This window comes from Chaetomium tenue (assembly GCF_020726465.1).
Source record: "Chaetomium tenue strain MPI-SDFR-AT-0079 chromosome Unknown F5144scaffold_2, whole genome shotgun sequence".
NCBI classification, from domain to species: Eukaryota; Fungi; Ascomycota; class Sordariomycetes; order Sordariales; family Chaetomiaceae; genus Chaetomium; species Chaetomium tenue.
In genome coordinates, this window is record NW_027117330.1 from 4,117,621 (window position 1) to 4,136,123 (window position 18,503).

Genomic DNA, 18,503 nt, shown 5'->3' on the forward strand with positions numbered 1-18,503 from the left:
TCTTATCCCCTCTCTATTCACTAAACACAAATCCTCAACTGATCATAGCCAACGATATCGATACGCCAATGAATGCCAGCGATGAATGCCAGCGAGTATTTACAAACCCACAATCAACCCCCCCCCCCGCCCCCCCCCCCCAAAAAAACCACCCTCCAATCTAAACCCACCCCCTCCTCCCCCTCCCCCTCTCCTCCTCCCCCACCTCCACCCCCCCATACCCACCCCCACCCCCCCCATCCCCCTCATACTGCCCAATAATATCCATAAACAACTCCGCATCATCCCCCCCCGCCTTAATCGTCTCCCGCTGATACCTCGCCCTGCCCGCCGGGCCCTTCCACGCCAGCACGTCGGCGTCGTCCAGCCGGTCGCCGTGCGTCGACCGCCGCCGCTTGTGCTTGGCCAGTTTCAGGTCTTGGAGGCGCGCGTCGAGGCGCTCGCGGCTGCTGAGGGTGGGGTCCGTGGCGGGGGTTGGCGCGGGCGCGGTGGATCGGCCTCGGGGTGGTGGTTCGGGTGTCGGTTCGAGGTGGTGGTGGTGGTGGTGGTGGTGGGTGGGGGTGGGGGTGAGCGGGGCGCCGCCGTCTCGGTCGGAGGTGAGGAGGGTGGCGCCGCCGTCGCGGTCGGTGGTGAGCAGGGCGCCGCCGTCTCGGTCGAAGTAGCCGGCTCGGGGGGTGGTCATGGTTTGGCTTCTGCTGAGGCCCCTGCTCCTTCCTCTATCCGTCCCTCTACCCCCGGCCGTGTCCGTAGCCCGGCCCCTTTCCTTGCTCCTGTACCGCAGTACTGACACTGGCGGGGTCGGAGACGGACTCGGTTTGCCACTGACGTTGCCCGAGGTGACTGGGGAAGTGAGTGGTTGGACGGGGGGCACAGAAGAGTTGCGGCGGGTGCGGAGGTACGTGGGTTTGGGCTGCTGCGACTGCGACTGCGACTGCGGGCTGTAAAGCTGCTGGTGGCGGGTCGTGATGGACGCGGGGCGCGCTGAGACAGATCCAGGGCGGCTTGATATGGACTGGGACGAGGCGGACCAAGGGCGTGCCGTGACGGACTTGGGCCGGTTCGAGACGGATTCGGCTGAGATGGATTCTGGCCGTGGGATGGATTGACGCCGGGTTGAGACGGATTCGGGGTGAGTCGAAAAGGATCGGCGCCGGGTTGAGATAGGTTCGGGACGTCTTGAGGTGGACCTGGCCCGACGTGAGACGGGCTCGACCGGGGTAGGTTCGGCTGAGATGGACCCAGGGTGTGTTGAGATAGATTCGGCCGAGATGGATTGATCCCGGGCTGCGAAAGATTCGGGTCGTGTTGAAGTGGATTGACGCCGGGTCGAGATAGACCTGGGGCGTGCTGAGATGGGCCCGGGGCGTGTTGAGATAGGTCCGGTGTGTGGTGAGATAGGTCCGGGGCGTGGTGAAATAGGCCCGGGGTGTGCTGAGACAGGTTCGGGGCGTGGTGAAAGAGGTTCGGGGGGTGACGTGATGGATCCGGGCCGGCTCAAGCTGGATTCGGCCGAGGTGGATTGGCGCCGGGATGAGACGGATTCGGGGCGAGCCGAGGGGGGTCCGGGGCGGGCCAATCCGGGACGGGCTAATCCGGGGTGGGTCGAAATGGATTGAGGGCGCGGCGTGGCGATGCGCCGTGGTTGGGTCCGGAAGGAAGTAGGGGGTGGTCTCCTCTCTGAACGAGCCGGTGGGGGGAGGGGCTTTTCCTGGCGTTCGGGTCTATTAGCTCTAGCTTGGCGGCTAGGCTGTGCTTCGTCGTAGACACCCAGAGGGGAGGGCCAGATGGTCCGGATGGTGTTGGACGGCGAGGGGTCTCTCTGTTGAGGAGATGTTCTGGGAGCGTGGTGTCTCATTGGCTCTTGTTGCTGTCCCCTGGGACTGAGATTGCCAATTGGGAAAGTCGGATTTTGCCTCTGTTGTAGCGGCGGGAGAGGCCGCTGGGGCACGTAATACCTCGACGGCTCATGTAATTCCTCCATGGGAGTGGAAACCTCGACTCGGAAAGTAGAAGATTGGCGTCTCTGTTGGGTTGGTGTGTGAGATCCTTGAGAACCGTAGTGTCTCAGTGGTTCTTTTTCATCTTCCTTGAGAGCTGAAACCTCGACCAGGAAAGTAGCAGAATTTCGCCTATTCTGTGACAATGGTGATGGTCGTTGGGGCGTGTGGTGCTTCAATAGCCTTTGTTGCTCTTTTGGATCTTTTGGATCTTTTGGAGGGGTGCCAGTCTCGGCTCGGAAGTTGGGCACAATTGGGCGACATGCCTGACCCACCCTCTCGATATCCTCCTTCTCCTGGGCACTAGTGTCCGCGAAAGCTCTCTGTGAAAGCCTTGGGGGTGCTTTTGGTGCCTCCCTTCGGTTTGTGTACTCCAGGTACAGGCTGAAATCCTTTTGGCAATCTAGATAGGGACAAGTCAGGGGTAAAGCGCCGTCAGGAAAGAAGTTGCGGCAATAGGGACAGCGACCGCGGCGGTAGACTTCCATGCGAACTAATTGCTCCATGTCAACCGGGGGTTCCTCGTCCTCCTCACTTTCCTGGACGCACTCACCTCCGGTGTATCGCGGTGCAGGAACTGGGCTACCCCTGGTGGGATTTGGGCTCCGGGGTTGGCTTCGGGGCGGCGACCAGACCGAGCCGGAGAATAGGGGGGCCGGGGCCGGGGCAGGCGAAGCCGTTGCAATGCCATGAAAAAATGATGGCACATAGCTCTGGTCCGTCCCGGGTTCCTGTCGCAAAGGCCCGTCCCGTCTCGGGGGCGCCGGCTGCGGGGGGTGGGTGTGTTGTAGCTCTGCTTGCTGGCTATAACCCCCTCGGCCCACCCCCTGACCAGACACAAACTTCCCGTCATAGTACCGGTCGAGCGCATCCTCGTCGTCATCACTGTCTGAGGCAATAGCCGAGTCGTCCTGAATTTCAAGTCTTGTTAGGTCGACATCTTGCATGTCAAACCACTCCGGTGCAGCCGGTGTCATGTCCTCCAACCGCCCCGGGACGTGCCGAAGAGAAGAGTTACGTACCATATACGCTTCCCAGTACTGGCCTCTTGAGGGAGGGGGAAGTCGCTCCTTGGCTGATGCGTGGTGCCACCTTGTAATTGCGTTACCGCATTCGTCTTCAGTGGGCGCCTCAATGGGGGTGATGAGCCGTGTCGGCCGGTCGGGGGTGTGGACAACCTCAAATTCTCTTTCTGCTTTCTCGTCAGTCTTGCTCTTGAGCCGGCCTAGCTCGCGGAGCCTTTGCGAAAGGCTAGGGGTCCGGCGGGTTGCGCTTGTTGGCTGAATAGCCATCACCAATTTCGAAAGCAGTAACAGAGAATGGGGGGTTGGTTGTGTTGGAGAGCGGTTTTGCCAGGGTGCATTGTGAGTTGGGGCATGTGGCGATCCAGGCACTTTTTAATACGAATAAAGAAGAGGGCAATCAAGTGTGTTCTTTGTATTAGGACGTTCCATCATCGTTATCGTTTATACAACCAAACAAGCATCCTTTCTTTGTCTCCAAGCGCTTCATGTTTGACACCCAAACAATGGCATAGGCCACGCACAGGAGTGGCGGCACATCATGCCACGAATTCATCCCAACCCCAAATTTCCCAAATTTGCCAAGTTAAAGACTCACGGTCACAGTCATGTGGTTACTCAACACCAGGAGGACAGGAGGTAGCCCGTTACAGAGGACCTCGACGTCGGACAGATACGCCAGGCTGGCCTCCTCGCTCTGGCAGGTGTTCTCCTGTGGAATGGGCAGCGTGGTCAGCATCACAGCCGTGTCGCTGCTGTGTTGGCGCATGAGCTCGTTTAAAATGAGATGCTGAGCCCGGCTAGGGAGGTCATTGAAAGAAAGCGACAGCCCCTGCGTGGAATAGCTTGACCCGTTTTTGCTGTCGTCCTCGGAGAGTTGGTACGAGGCCAGGAGCCCAGGAATGTTGAGCGAGGTATCGCCGCCGCTGTCGGACCCTTTCGAAATCGAGCTTCTTCGAGATATTGCTGGCGACTTGGCATCCGGTGCTAGCTCTGCGAACGAAACTCGCTTATCAACTGGAGTCGTCGTACCGGAGCCAGTTTCTGCGCCAGTGCCCCGTCCGTACGATGACTGGCGAGACAAGGCAGGCCGCTCGGTGCGAGTTTCCGTTTCCGCAAACATAATCCGCGGCCCTGTGCCATCCTCGTTCGTAATAGTAGTTTGGGGGACCAGGTTGCTTGAAAACCTCGGGGCTGAAGAACCGTGCCTTGAGAGTGTTGGCCGTTCCGGTTTGAGAATGCCTCGGGGTGTTTGCGACGATGCCGACCCCTTTCTGCTGTGCCTTGGTGGCTCTAGTCCAGTGTCGCTCCCGCTCTGCCTGTCTGGCATGGTCCCATAAGAGCCTTGCATTGGCGACTGCGATCCCTTCAATCTCTTCTCCCTCCGAGGGCTCTTTGCACGAGCAAATACATCGGCGAAGCTCCTTCTCCGGCGAACAGTGGTTAATAGCGGCCGACGGGAAGCGTCTTCCCCGGAGGCGCTTTCCACATCAGCGAACTGCGCATCCGTTTCCGATGAGTCGCTATCCGAATCGCTGTCAGGGACAAGATCCGAGTCCGAGCTGTCAAAGACGCTGAAGGGTAGATTTTGTGTATGGATACCCATGTTCACGCCCCATTTGTTCAGCTGTGACATGGACGGCTTTCTGGGCAGCTCGGGGAGTTGCGTCAGACTATGCCGCCTCCGATTGATGCCGTCCGAAGGGCCGCTGTGAGGGTTGTATAGCCCTGGTCTGCCGGAAGTAGACCCCATGACTTGGGCTATTGATGCGAATTCCTGAGCCTCGGTCATTGAGCGGCTGCCCCGGTAGGTCTGTAGATCTTCCCACCATTCCTCCTTCTTCAAGCATTCATTGACGAGGTTCTCTGTTTCCGGGTTTGTGAAGTGGCCGTGGATCACGGTTTCGTAGGTCGAGAGGCTGCCCGAGGCTAGGTAAAACACCAGCACCTCAGCATCAATCCTCAACTTATCCAGCAGTGCCTTGACTCGGCCGCGTTCTTCCTCGACTTCACTTTCGTACTCGACAAATACGATGACTCGCATGTTGTAGGCTTTCTTCCACGCTGGCACAGTACGGAGGATATACCCCAATTGCAAAATCAACGTGTCTACCTCCGGTCAGTTTCGAGCCAGGCCGCCGATCGGGGCTACTCACATGTATCAAAGTTTGTGGTGAGAACGTTCTTCCCATCTGCCGTGATTGCTGCTGACATTTGAATCGGCCAGAGGTCGATGTACTTCTTCGTGTTGCTCCCGTCTTTCCGAGGCGTTTCCAAGGTTTCGAAGCCCTTGCCGATAGCGACATTCAAGCGATACCGCAGCGCCAGGTCCTCGAGGATGGTGAGATAGCTCGTTACCGACATCATATCCTCATTTTTGATGGAATCGGTAGGCAATATTCCCTCTAGAATCCGCGAGGAAGTGTCTCCCCTGCGCCTCCTTCGTACTTTGGGGCCCGCTTGAGAATCGCCCTGTTGCGGCGGGACAGGCGAAACTGGTGCTTCGGGAATCTGAGAAGCGGGCTGGGCGCGACGCAAATCATCCATGTTGTAGAAGCCCATAATGGCAATGTTGGGCCGCATGCCTCCCAGGCCGGCCGAGAGGACCAGATTTCTTACGCCCCATGTTATGGTAGGAGACATGGTCAGCTGCACAAACGCTTTAATCCTCGAGTACTCGGAGATGTACTTGGTCCACGCTGATTGCTGTAGTTTTGCCTCTGTGACGCCTGCTGCGAAGTCGTCCGTGACGATGACGTGCCCCAGAATGTAGAGCGCCCCCTTCTTCAGAGAGTTGCAGAACTGTATCAGCCGAGTTTGTCTCCTGGGGTTGTTGATGAGGAGGATAATTTGTGGTCTCCAGAATTTGATATGCTCTGGCTTGAGGCGCAGAAGATACTTCCTCACTTGGTGGTAGATTAGGTTCTGAGAAACATCGCCCCAGTGCTTGGGTGGGCTCAGGTAGTGGATGAGGAGGAAGAGGAAGACCAAAAGGCAGACGGCAGTGGTGGCGTATGTTTCGTCAATGAAGAACATGGCGGCGGCTGAGAGGAGGCTACCGACGAATGCTGTTTGCCAACTGAAAAACTTGAAGCCTGGACGGAAGTTGGGGGCGGATCCAATCTTAAGGAGGAAACACGCAAGGTTCATAACGAAGAAGGTCATCTAGCAGGTGTTAGGCCGCCTATCGTCCTTAGTCACGGTTCGCAGTTCTTACCTGATATCCCATGGAAATAAGCGTCGCAATCTGATTCAAGTTGGCAAACATTGCCATTTGCGCGGCGACATAGGTGAGGAAAATGGCGACGATGGGTTCATCTGCCTTCTTCGTACCCTTTCCGAAAACCGACAAGCCTGGGAACAGTTTGTCTCTTGCGAGAGCCTGCATGAGCTTCGCAGACCCAATAACGCCCATCAAGGCAGAGAAGAAAGTGGTCGCCAGCTCTCCGGCGAAGACAATCGGGGGCCAGATATTTGTATCTTGGATGATGTTGGCGTTGAGGAGAAACGAGGCATGGGTTGTACTCGAAGCCAACGCGAGGATGACGAGCAAGTAAACAATGAATGTCGACAGCATGGCCCAAAGTGTGCCCGCCGGAATCGCCTTACTGGGGTTTCGCAGGTCCCCTGACATAGACGCACCAGCGAATATGCCAGAAGTTGCGGGGAACAGGATGCCAAACAAGTCTCGGAAAGTCTCGAACCCCTTGAATTCTGTGCTGCCGGAGTGAGGAAGGAGGTTGGATCTCAGGGTGGCTAGGCTGGCTCCTGTAAACTCGATCCCCCTGTCTGGATCACTAAATGCCGGCTTCACGAGTGCGGAGAGAGGTATGCTGAGGGTGGAAATAGTCAAGACAATCAGCAGAGCGTTGCTGGCTTTGGAGAAGATGGCGCTGCCAGCAAGACAGAGTCCGGTGCAGACCACCAGCGCCATCGTGCCGAAGAAATAGTCCCACCAATACCCGTCAGGCATGGTATCGCCGAGGTTCAGCTTGATGCAGTCGATAAGACCCACGACATTGAGGGCCGTGTTTAGCACCTGAGCGAGGTAGAACAAGACGCCAATGGAGCCTCCAAACTCGGGTCCTAGAGACCTCGAAATTAAGTAGTAGGCACCACCTCCTTTAACTTCTCCGTTAGAAGCAATGGCTGAGAGGGAGAGCGTCGTAACAAAGTCAACGGTGTAGGCGATGAGCATGAGGCCTGGCCGTGTCAGTATAACCGTATTCCATAGCATCTACCAGGGTGGAAAGGACATACCCAGTATGCCAAGTAACCCGACTTGCCCCAGGATCAAGCCGAATCTCAAGAACATAAGAATGCTGAGGATGTTGAGGCAGACCGGGATGTAAACACCGGACACCACCCCCAACTTGTGCCTCTTGGTGAGAGACTCGGGCTCCATGTTGGGCGGTGTTGACGTAAAGATGCTTGGAGGAGCAACGACGTCAAATTGCCCGTGGGAAACAGTTCATGGGGAAAACAAACAGCGGCCTCTGCCAGTTCATAACCAAAAAAAAAGAGAAAAAGAGAGGTCACAGAAAGACGCTTGGCAGGCAAGTCCTAGCTGACCTCTCGGAACTCTAATGGGCTCTTCCTTCGTTGGCCCCTCTCAAGCGCGCCGTGACCGCCTTTCAGCCCCCCCAGTTTCAGGGTCAAAGGTAGCACCCAGACGACTTCATGCAATCGCTCCACCACAATGAGCATCGATTTGAGGAGAGAGTAGATCGTCAACTCCACAAAGAGGGGAAAAGTCTGTGGAGGGGATGGTCTGAGACCGCAGCAAGGCAGTCTGCAGTAACTTGAGACCGGGAAGTCAGTGATTGATCGGGTGGTGGGTTTGACTCGACGTTGGCCACAATCGCCGGCCAACAGGGACCAAGGGATCACGGGCTAAATTGAGTTAGCGGTTAGGTAGGTAGCCAAGGGCGCTCGCTGCCTCCTCACACAACCAACGGCCGAAGACCGACGAAAAACAAAAAGGAGAAAGAAGAGATGAAACTTGAATTTTGTGTGCCGTCTGAATTCAGTCCCGCGCTTCGATCGTCGCTGCTCATGTTTGGGGGGAAAACGACGTCATTTGGCAGGGACGACTCTCCTCCAGGCAGGCAAAATCCATGCACACTGCCAGCGGCAGGCACCATTCCGAATCAAGGGTTGGCGTCTGGGCCTCAGGCTTGGCAAACAAACCATCAACCCCGTGATAGTGGATTAACAGAGCAAGGCGTCACAGGAGAAATAAAAGAAATAGATGTATTATGTTTCTGGAATATGCCTTGGGGAGGCTAAGCCCTGATGATGATCTTTTAGAAGACAAAAGGGTCTGTTGTTGGTGGTTTGATGCATGTGCATCTAACACGACATTGAATTTGACGAAAAGGGAATGCCGAACCTCTCTTATCTCTGGTACCGGATGATACACACTGTGTTGGTCACAGTGCTTCCCGTTGCTGATCACTTTATCGGAGTCCTCATTGGTGCGGGGGCTCGTTCCCAGAGGCCTGTGGGACCGGTTTTCCAGCCTCAGCCCGCCAGCCTGGCCCCCTGGGACAGTCATCACTGGGCCGTCAGCAGGCTGCCCAAGCAGATCGGTCCCCTATTCGCCGTCTCTCAGCTCTCAATCGGCCCCTTCAACAGGTCACAAGCCACAGTCAGGTGCTTATCCCGATAGCCTCCTCGTCCTCCGCTGCTGGTCCTCCCCCGTGAGAACCGAACTGCAGCTTGCTCATCAATAACGTTATTTTGCTGTTCGCTGTTCGTTCTCCTGCCATTAAATCAATTGTCACCATTGGGCCCGCCGATTGTTTACGCAGTGGGAGACCAGTTGCGGCATCGGAGACGACTCGAGATTCCCGATCCACCGATCCCCGACCGCCGAATCATCACTCCGTTGTCACACTACAAAGGCATGCGATAGTGGTTATCCAGTAGTTATCAACCAAAGCAATCATGCCAGACTCCATCAAGAATTCACCTCCGCCTATACAGCACTTAGGGACGTCGCCCGGCTCCTTTCGTGGCCGCTCCTATGACCGCGCCGAGTCCACCGCCCGCCTCGCTTCCCCGGTGACCCTCGGAACGTCTCCTGCGGTACGCTCACAGCAACCCTCAGCGGGCGATGATTCTAGCAGCGGTGGTCTGACTCCCCTCCCCGGGCCCGGCTCGCACGTTGCTGGCCCGGGTGTGTCCGCCCTCGCCGCCGCCCTCTCCAATTCCCTGGGCGCGTCACCGCCGCGATTCGGCACGCCGCCTGTCCGCACAGCCTCCCCTGCCCTGGCTTCCATCAATGCCCCGGCCACCGGGACACCGACAAACTACGGCTCGTTCGATGGGAGGAAACAATGGGGCGGCGCGTACGAGGACCCAGAAATCATTAAAAGGCATTTGGTGCGGCCCGGCGATGGGTCATCAGAGGATGTGACCAGACGGGGTAGCGATGGTTCCAAGGGCAAACAGCCCGCCGGCGCGACGCAGTCTAGCCTGGATGAGGAGTTCTCGAGCCTGCAGTTACAAGGCGGCGACATCACTCGGCCGATCTATAAATGGACGGAGGAGGCGGACCAGCGGGGCAAGATGCAGCGCAGCAAGAGTTTCAGTGTTGTGAGGCCTGATCCGGAGACTGAGGAGCTTGATATTAATAACATCAAGGTCCCCGGAGGCTTCCGGCGCAACTTCATTCGAAGGGCCGCCAGGGACGGGGATGATGCGGAATATGGTTCGGGCAGTAGCCAGAACCAGGCGCCTCAACTCTTTACGAACAACTTCCTTGAGTTCTTGAGCTTGTACGGCCATTTCGCTGGTGAAGAGCTCGAGGAAGATGATGAGGCGTTGGGTCCCGGCGAATACTTCACGTCTGGCAGTGAGGGCGACTTTTACGAGTCGGGCTCAGACGAGGAGCCTATGGAAGAGAGCGCGCTGCTGACACCGTCACGGCGCAAGAGGAGGAGGAAGCACCGCGGAGGTAGCGGCCAGAACAGTCCCATGAACGCGGCGCTACTCCTCCTCAAGTCCTTTGTCGGGACCGGTGTCCTGTTCCTCCCCCGCGCCTACCTCAACGGTGGCATGCTCTTCAGCAACTTGGTCCTCCTCTTCGTGGCGGCGCTGAGTTACTATTGCTTCGTCTTGTTGGTCACGACGAGGTTGAAGGTCGACGGCTCCTTCGGTGACATCGGCGGCATCCTCTACGGCAAGTGGATGAGGAACCTGATTCTGGCTTCCATCGTCATCAGTCAGCTGGGTTTTGTCGCGGCCTACATTGTCTTCACCTCGGAGAATCTGCAAGCTTTCATCCTTGCCGTGACCGACTGCAAGACCCTGATACCCGTCACATGGCTCATCATCATGCAAATGGTGGTGTTCTTGCCCTTCTCCCTCCTCCGCGACATCGGGAAGCTCGGCTTCACCGCGCTCATCGCCGACGCCTTCATCGTCATCGGCCTAGCCTATCTCTTCTACTACGACATCCTCACGCTCAACACGGAGGGGCTCGCCGACATCATCATGTTCAACCAGAAGGACTGGACCCTTTTCATCGGCACGGCCATCTTTACGTTCGAGGGCATCGGCTTGATCATCCCGATCCAGGAGTCGATGCGCCACCCCCAGAAGTTCCCCAAGGTCATGTTTATCGTCATGGTCATCATCACCACGCTCTTCGTGGTCATGGGCGCCGTCTCGTACGCCGCCTACGGCTCCAAGACGGAGACGGTGGTGCTGCTCAACCTGCCGCAGGACGACAAGCTCGTCAACGGCGTGCAATTCCTCTACTCGCTCGCCATCCTGTTGTCCACGCCGCTGCAGATCTTCCCGGCCATCCGCATTACGGAGAACGCGCTGTTCACTAAGAGCGGCAAGTACAACCCGTACATCAAGTGGCAGAAGAACGTGTTCCGCTTCTTCGTGGTGGCGCTGTGCGCGTTCGTCGCGTGGTGCGGCGCGGATAACTTGGACAAGTTCGTGGCTCTGGTCGGCAACTTTGCCTGCATCCCGCTGGTCTATATCTACCCGGTGAGTACCCCTCCTAAAGCTCCTCTTGCGTCACCCATGTTCCCATGCTAACCATGATGGTAACAGCCGATGCTGCACTACAAGGGGGTAGCCAAGTCTGCCCTCCGGCGGTGGTCCGACATCCTGCTCTGCGTCTTTGGCTTCATCGCCATGGCGTACACCACCAGCCTGACGGTCATGAGCTGGGCCAACAGCCCCGGTGGAGGGCTGCCAAGCCACTGCGAGGGAAAGGGACTATAATGGGGTAGAGTGGGGCAGAGCGAGGGCCCTGCGTAGGTATACTTGACGGCTTGGATTGAGTTGAGGGTCATTTTCTTATCTTCTTCTGTGGTTGTGAGATACCGTCGCTGAGCATGGCACTTGCTGGCGTTTTTTCATTTGCATGGGCGGAGCTGGGTTCAGGGCAAGTTTCGGTTGTTTCAGGCATCTCATTGTGTAGTTATATGTTGGTAGATGGCTAAGAAGTAGAGAGACAAGGATAGGGATACACGATGGCCGGCCGTAGGTGGTAGAAGAGATTGATGGGGGTTGTCATGGGAGTGTGTACAGTAGAAGGCTCATGCCATCTGTGCATATAGCGGAGATAAAGCGGAATGCATGTGCTATCTTATTCTGAGATTCTTGATCTCTTGATGTTGTTGTCTATCTCCACACTTGTTAATCGCTTTGCTACAGGCCACACTTGTTAGTTGCCACTTGCAGGCACGTGCACGGACCAGCCCTGGGATCCTTGCTTCTGTTGACGTGCCTTGACTGTTTCTTTGAGAGCTTCCTCATCAACTGTGAACCTCCACCTCACTTTGTATCACGACCACATTGCTTAAAACCACCTCGCTCCTTACCTTGCTCGCCATTTTGCTCGCCGCTTTGCCGTCTTTCACCAATATTAATATTCTATCAGCATCATCGTTGAACAATAGAATATTGTATACATTCTTTTCGCCACGATGAACGCGCCCGACAGGTAGGCCAACCATCTTTCTTTACGGTGTCTTGGATGGCTTTTTGGGGCTGGTGTGAAAGGGGGTGAACGCTGCAGCAAAGGGACTGGTCTTTGGGAAACATTCTGGCGTCAATGGGGTTTGGGGAGGAAGTCGAGCCCTGGACCTGTCGTGAGTCGACCGACATGGCAGCAAGAGAGATGGAGGGGGATGGACGGGGAAGGCTTTGGCTTCAGTGTGGCCCTCAGGCAGCCGCACTTTCCCCAGCAAGCCGTTCATCGCCGGCACAGTGCACGATGTCATAGTCTGCACCGAAGGACCCGCGTCCCATCAAGCAGCGGGCGATGGGCGGCCCATGCCCACCATTTAGGGCAACCGGCCCTGCACTCTTCAACTTGTTTGTTGAGCGATCGATTTAATTACTCTTTCGAAACCCCTCATCCTCAGTTTCGACACAAAAGTCGAGTGGCATCAACTCGACGGGCTTCAGCAACTGGGATCTATCAAAGCAACTCGATCTTCATCAAGATATCAAGATGGCTTCGACAAACTTTAAGCATGACAATAACCTCCAGCACGGGTTGGGATTCCTGTACTAGCGATCGTTTTTGCCTCACCAGTTGGATGTTTGCTAACCAGGCCCGATTTTAGATTCGAACTCTTCGTTCTCGCTGACGGCGAGAAGAAGATTACCGAGACGGTCGTGAGTGGTAGGTTTTCGCAATCGACATATCCCACCACTGGCACCGCAATCTAATCACTTTCTAGGAATGTCCAACTGTTCGGACTTTCTGCTGCTGAAGGAAGACCATACTCTCGGCAATCTGCTCAGCGTCTACCTTAAGATGGCACCTCACGTCATGATGGCAGCCTACAAGAGTAAGATTCCCATCACAACAAACACACACACACCCAAATCGCAATCAACCCCAGTTGCTAACCCCGCACCACTCCAGTCGGCCACCCTAACGTCCCTGAGGTTCAGCTACGCGTGCAGACTGACGGCACGATCACTCCGCGTGAGGCCCTCATGACCGTCTGCAAGCAGCTGGTCGCCATGTACGGTCAGCTCGGCCGCGAGTTCCAGAAGGAGCTTGCCCTGCGCCAGTACGCCGACCAGGGCGAGAACGCCGGCGGCAACCCGCCCGGTGGCGCCCCTGGCGGTGCCGGCGCTGGTGCCTCGGCTGCTGGCCCGTCGGGTCAGAATGGCTTCTAGAGGATGAAAAAGGGACGGTGACTTTTCGGGTCTTTTACACCCACCATACCGTCGGATGGAAGTTGCTTTATGGGCGGCGTTCTCGGTTGACGGGGCTGGGGTTGGGCTTATGGGTCGGCGTTAGGTAGCCTTTTCGTTACTACTAGGCCAGGGCATACAACTACGTGGGTGCTTTTGTCACCGACATATTTGGGGCAGATGATGATGTGAGTGTGATGTGAGTTGTGGGTTGTCACAGCGCCATTAGTGCTATGTTTGTGCTTGGGCTGCCACGGCGTGGGTAATTCCTACCATGTAATTGCTCAGATGGTGGCTCGGGGCATAAAAAGGCTGGATCTAACCGGTTGCCAAATGGTTGTTGGTTTAGACCCGGACATAAATTGTTTCGTCCTCCCTCTAGTCTAGAAAAGCCCAACTAACTAGCTTTCAAACAACCCAACCCGCCCCCAGCCAAACCAAGCATCCTCCCTCCTCATGACGCGGCTATACCCGTCGGCCCTTCACCTCCCGGGATTAACTACCAGCACAAGGTATGTTAGAGAAGGCAGGCCAAGAAAGAAAGAAAAAACCACAGCGGACAGGGGTGCTGCTCACCATGCAGATGTTGTTCCCGTTCAGCAGGATCTTCTTGAGTTTGGTGTGGTTGCCCGAGTAGTCGCTGCAAAAATATCAGTTCATGTATCTCAGAAGCCGTGTTGGAGGTGGGTGTCCTGCTTACAACTCGGTGACGTCTTCTAGAACCATGTCTACGGGGAGGGGAGGGTTAAGTTAGGTTATGAGATGCATACTGGATGAGGGACCACTGGGACAAGGGAGGAGAGGTTGGACGTACTGACGTAGTCGTCGAACCCTACTAGGGTGCCGGCGAACTCTGTGGGAGTGTTAGTATATCCGTTTCTGGGTTCCTATTTTCGGATGGGAGGGGGGAACTGGAATGGGGAAGGGAGGTTGGTTTACCTTTGTCACCCTTCATGACCACCCAAATGCGGGATCCGACGCATTTGTCGATGAGTTCTGGGGCGTTTTATGTGATTAGCGGTCATCTGGGATTGGGCTTCTCTCATTTGTATAGCTGTTTCACATACCGAGGGGAAGGAGTTGAGAAGCCATGATGTCTTGTCTGGGTATCTGGTGTTGGCGGCTGTTTTAGTGGCTTCTGATGTATTTCAAGGGCCTGCAGGTCGCAGCGTCGACTGAGCAGCGAGCTGTAGTGGGGATGCGATGGGTATTGTGTATTTACCATACGAATCATACACCATTTCTTGGTCACACAAAGCAAGCATCGCGATAAATGCATAATCAGCTAATTGGTTAAGCGCCAACTCTAACAACCAACGACAGCCGTTTTCAGCAAAAGAGCCTTTGTCTCGCGTTCCATCACTGCTGTTGGCGCGCGTCTGCCTGCCAATCTGCAAGCCTGCCAGTCTGCCTGCCAGCCTGCACTCACTCCGCCACTACCTCTGAACTCCAGAGATACTTAAAGTCAGTTTGTTGCCCATGTCATGACATTGTGCAGCCATGGCGCCGTCCGTTCGTCGTCTTTCGCAAGGCCAATGAGATTTTCACGTTTTCGAGGAGCGAGTCGTGCTGGCGTCGTCGTGGAACGTTTCCAATGTCGTTCACACCGTCGCTTTCTATCCTCTTCATCGCCGTCACAGAACCGACTGTAAGTAACCCCCAACCACACACCGCCCTTAGTTTTCGGTTAGGTACAAGTCCTAATTTTACCCGCAAGGCGTCGGACTCATGTGAAAATGAGTTCCCGAAAAACTGCACACCACGTTTGGCATGTTAGTCGCGGCATCGTGTTCTCCACTGGCAGCAATGCGACCTATCGCCCTTTGCCTCCAGTAAGGCACCACAGCGCCCCGGCAGCGGCTGCTGCTGCTTCCGAGGGAAGTTCGGTTGCTTTGCCAGCTATCGTGTCCACCACCGATGTGTTTGGAGAGCTCTCTGCTGCCCAGAGGCCCGAAGCCGTGTTGGATAGTGTTACAGCTATTCCGACGGCTGCTCGCATCACTACTACCACCACCGCCACTTCGAGCGCCACCGCTACGGAAGGGGTTGCTACGGAGGGACAAAAGGGTGATGCGGCTGATATCGCGGCGAAGCCCAAACAGGAGGACATACCCGATGTCGCTGTCCCTTTTACCCCTCTGGATTACAAGATCCCTCACCAAGTCTTCCAAGCAGCGAGAAGGGCACCCGAGGGATCCGCTGAATCGTTTTGGACCTACAGGTTGTACCAAGGCCCGGGGGAGAACGGCGCACTCGATTCCAAGGTCAAAGTTCATTACTGCAGAAGCGCGCAGACTACGGAGCGGGTCATCAAACAATATTTCAAGGACGAGAAGGTCGTTGGCTTTGACTTGGAATGGATGGCCTATGCAAGTAAATACGCGAGTGCCAGGCAGAACGTCTCCCTCATCCAACTCGCCTCTCCAACTCGAATTGGACTCTTCCATGTCGCCGTCTTTCCCAAAAACGACGAGTTCGCCACACCGGCCCTGAAAGAATTCATGCAGAATCCTGCCATCACCAAGGTTGGTGTTTCGATCAAGGGGGACTGCACACGCTTGTCAAACTACCTACAAATCGAGACCCGTGGCCAGTTCGAACTGAGCCACCTCTACAGGCTTGTCAAGTACTCTGAGAGCGGGGAGCATAAGAAAATCAATAAGAAGCTGGTTTCCCTGAGCACGCAGGTCAATGAATACCTTGGTCTTCCCATGTACAAAGGCGACGTTCGTACAGGCGACTGGACCAAGTACTTAAACTTGTCTCAGATTATTTGTAAGCTTCCTCCCGTCCCAGCGGAAGCAGTAGCTAACCAACAAAACCGCAGACTCCTCGTCCGACGTCTACGCAGGCGTCCACCTCTACGCCATCCTCAACCATCGCCGGCAAAAGCTTGATCCAGTTCCTGATATCCCTCACCATGCCGAACTCAACCTCCCCATCCCATTCATCGCCCCGGCTGCCGCAAAAAAACAGAAGGTCGTCACCGAGGCCGTCGTTGTTGAAGAGGACCCCGTCCTCGAGGTCCAAACAGTGGTGGAGGCTCAAGTAGCCCTCGAAAGCGCCCCGGCAGCCGACCAAACCAGCGTGGTCAGCAAACCCTCGCCGAAACCGAAAGCCACCAGGCGAAAAACGCCTGTTGCGAAAGCGACCCTCGATTTTGAATCGTCGGCCCAGCTAGTTAGAAGCCAACTACGGCAGGCGGCAGAACCCTCGAGTACTAGCTAAAGCTAGGTTAAGGGGCAGCCACGCGACGGCCGTCGAATGTAGTTGCGAACCGGGCGGGAGTAAACCTACCCGTATGCAGTTGTTCATTTTTCCTTTTGTCACATGGGACTAGATGCAAGGTTCAGGGTCGAGCATACCGGAGGCATTTGTACTTGACATAGGTAGATAACCAGTCTTGGGAGACGGTAAGAGTGCTGCGTATATGAGGAAAGCACATGTAACAAAGCTCAGAACGATTAGGATAATAGATCACACGAGTCACCAATGCATTTGTTCCGGTGTTAATGTCCTCTGAGTGATCCATGCACCAACACACACATCAGCGACAGCACTAGTCGACTTAATCCCAATCTATCCATTCACTATCTGGGTATAACCTCCCCATCTTTTACATCAACACTCCCACTCCCCACCCCCCAACCAACCCCCTTACTCAGCAACAACATCCCTCCCCGCGTTAATCTGCACCCTTTTATCCTCGCCACCACTCACAATCCCCAACTCCGCATCCCACACCACCCCAAACACCTTGCACCCCTCCCCAGCCACAGCCACACTCTTCTTAGCCCCCTTACCCTCCCTCTCAATAACATACACCGCCTCACTGACACTCCCCAACCCGCCCTCCTCCTGCGTGGCCGGGCGCACGCTGCGCAGATCCCACACGCGGCAGGTGCCGTCGTGGGCGGCGGAGACGAGGGCGTACTCGTTGCGGGGCGACGCGCACAGCGCCACGGGCTTGTTGGCGTGCCCGCGCAGCGTCATCACCGATGTCGTCGCCGCGCTCGCCCGCGGGTCGACGAGCGTGATGTGCCGCGCCGCTGTGCCGGCGGCGAGTAGAGGGGAGGAGTTGTTGCCGCGGGGCAGGGCGCAGAGGGAGAGGAGCGGGTGGGTGGTCGAGTGCGTGGTCACGACCGTGCTGGTGGTCAGGTCGATGGTGCGGAGGGTGTGGTCTTGCGAGGCGGAGTAGGCGACCGTGCGGTCGCGCGGGTCGAAGACGGCGGCGCTGGCGGGGGCTGAGTGGATGGGCATGAGCGAGAGGGGGCCGCGCTGGGCGGCGGTGACTGAGGTGGTGACCTTGCGGCGCTTGGAGGTATGCGCGTTGGGGAGGAGCGAGCTGTCCGCTTCGGGGGCCGACGCCTTGGAGGTGCTCCAGAACCCGATCGCACCGTCGGCGGAGGCTGTCAGGATGCGCTTGGAGGCGCCGTCGACTTCGAGCGAGTCGATTGAGCCGGTGTGGCCGTACAGTTCGAGGGTTGGCTTGAGATCGCCGGAGAAGTGGTCGCTCTCGGTGTACTTCCATACCCGCACCGTCCGGTCCATGCCAGCGGACGCGAGCTGGGTGTTGGTGAGGAATTTCGCCGCTTTTATGCTGGCTGTGTGTCCACCATGGCTACCTGAAGGAGAGGTCGCAATGACCTGACCGGAGGCATTCCATATCCTCAACAGGCCGTCGAACGAAGCGGAGAGGATCCTGTCCTGGCCGCGCTGGAAACTATCGCCAGACCAACGACCTGAGGGCGAGCTCGCGGAGAGCACATCGACGGCGCTGACCCAATCGTCGTGCTCGAAGCTGGCTTCGTACACCGGAGGTATTAAGCTGCGAACGTATTGTAGGGTAAGGTTGGATTCGAGCGAGAGGCCGTTGTTGGTGAGGTAGTCTTCGAGGCTGGTTCGGAGGAAGCTGCCGTTAACGAGGAAGTCGAAGGGGATGGACCCGGTGTCGAGCATCGACTCGGAATTGAGCACACGAGAAAGGCCATAGCGGCGGATGTCTGCAGGCACGAGGAGCTGTCGCTTAGACTCGGGAAGTTGGAGATCGGCCTCGGTGGTGGTGAAGGTGACTTTGACCTGCGCCCCGGAGGCGTCTACCATTGGCTCGTCCATTGCCGTTTCTAATTGTTGTGTTTTCGATTAAGAGAGGTGGTGGTATTAGGTTCAAGGCAAGTTTTCTTTTTATTTCCTTTCCTTTTTGTTTTCCACAATTGGTTCCACGGGCCGTCTTCTTTACCAGTCGCAGGGGTCGACCAGATCTCGAGATTTTTTTGTCCCTGCAACAAAAGTTCAGGCCCGA

The 18,503-nt window shown here is 56.4% G+C and overlaps 4 protein-coding genes across 4 annotated transcripts; 2 read left to right on the plus strand and 2 right to left on the minus strand.

Moving 5' to 3' along the window:
• Nucleotides 1-160: 160 nt before the first annotated feature.
• On the minus strand, nt 161-7,424 carry F5144DRAFT_483815 (amino acid permease-domain-containing protein; the record flags this gene model as incomplete). Its single annotated transcript, XM_066785407.1, has 6 exons — nt 161-2,908; nt 3,020-3,277; nt 3,618-5,083; nt 5,176-6,184; nt 6,237-7,222; nt 7,280-7,424. 6 exons carry the CDS (start codon nt 7,422-7,424, stop codon nt 161-163), a joined length of 6,612 nt encoding a protein of 2,203 aa, XP_066647063.1.
• Nucleotides 7,425-8,578: 1,154 nt separating this feature from the next.
• Nucleotides 8,579-11,644, plus strand: F5144DRAFT_506836 (transmembrane amino acid transporter protein-domain-containing protein). The gene is made up of 2 exons (XM_066786479.1): nt 8,579-11,026; nt 11,093-11,644. Exons 1-2 carry the CDS (start codon nt 8,969-8,971, stop codon nt 11,264-11,266), a joined length of 2,232 nt encoding a protein of 743 aa, XP_066647064.1. The 5' UTR covers nt 8,579-8,968; the 3' UTR covers nt 11,267-11,644.
• Nucleotides 11,645-12,737: 1,093 nt separating this feature from the next.
• F5144DRAFT_619011 (uncharacterized protein) lies at nt 12,738-16,699 on the plus strand (the record flags this gene model as incomplete). The annotated part of the gene is made up of 11 exons (XM_066791953.1): nt 12,738-12,846; nt 12,924-13,115; nt 13,714-13,717; nt 13,765-13,855; nt 13,922-13,955; nt 14,256-14,371; nt 14,700-14,849; nt 14,919-14,973; nt 15,059-15,976; nt 16,029-16,381; nt 16,448-16,699. The coding sequence occupies 11 exons, from the start codon at nt 12,738-12,740 to the stop codon at nt 16,469-16,471; spliced, it is 2,046 nt and encodes a 681-aa protein (XP_066647065.1). The 3' UTR covers nt 16,472-16,699.
• A 156-nt stretch (nt 16,700-16,855) lies between these two features.
• Nucleotides 16,856-18,493, minus strand: F5144DRAFT_619012 (ribosome biogenesis protein YTM1; the record flags this gene model as incomplete). Its single annotated transcript, XM_066791954.1, has 1 exon — nt 16,856-18,493. The coding sequence occupies exon 1, from the start codon at nt 18,314-18,316 to the stop codon at nt 16,859-16,861; it is 1,458 nt and encodes a 485-aa protein (XP_066647066.1). The 5' UTR covers nt 18,317-18,493.
• Between the last annotated feature and the right edge of the window lie 10 nt (nt 18,494-18,503).

Coding starts and splice junctions, on each gene's coding strand:
- F5144DRAFT_506836 (XM_066786479.1), top strand. CDS start 8,969: ATGCCAGACTCCATCAAGAATTCACCTCCGCCTATACAGCACTTAGGG. Junction 11,027..11,092: donor CGCTGGTCTATATCTACCCG/GTGAGTACCCCT, acceptor TGATGGTAACAG/CCGATGCTGCACTACAAGGG.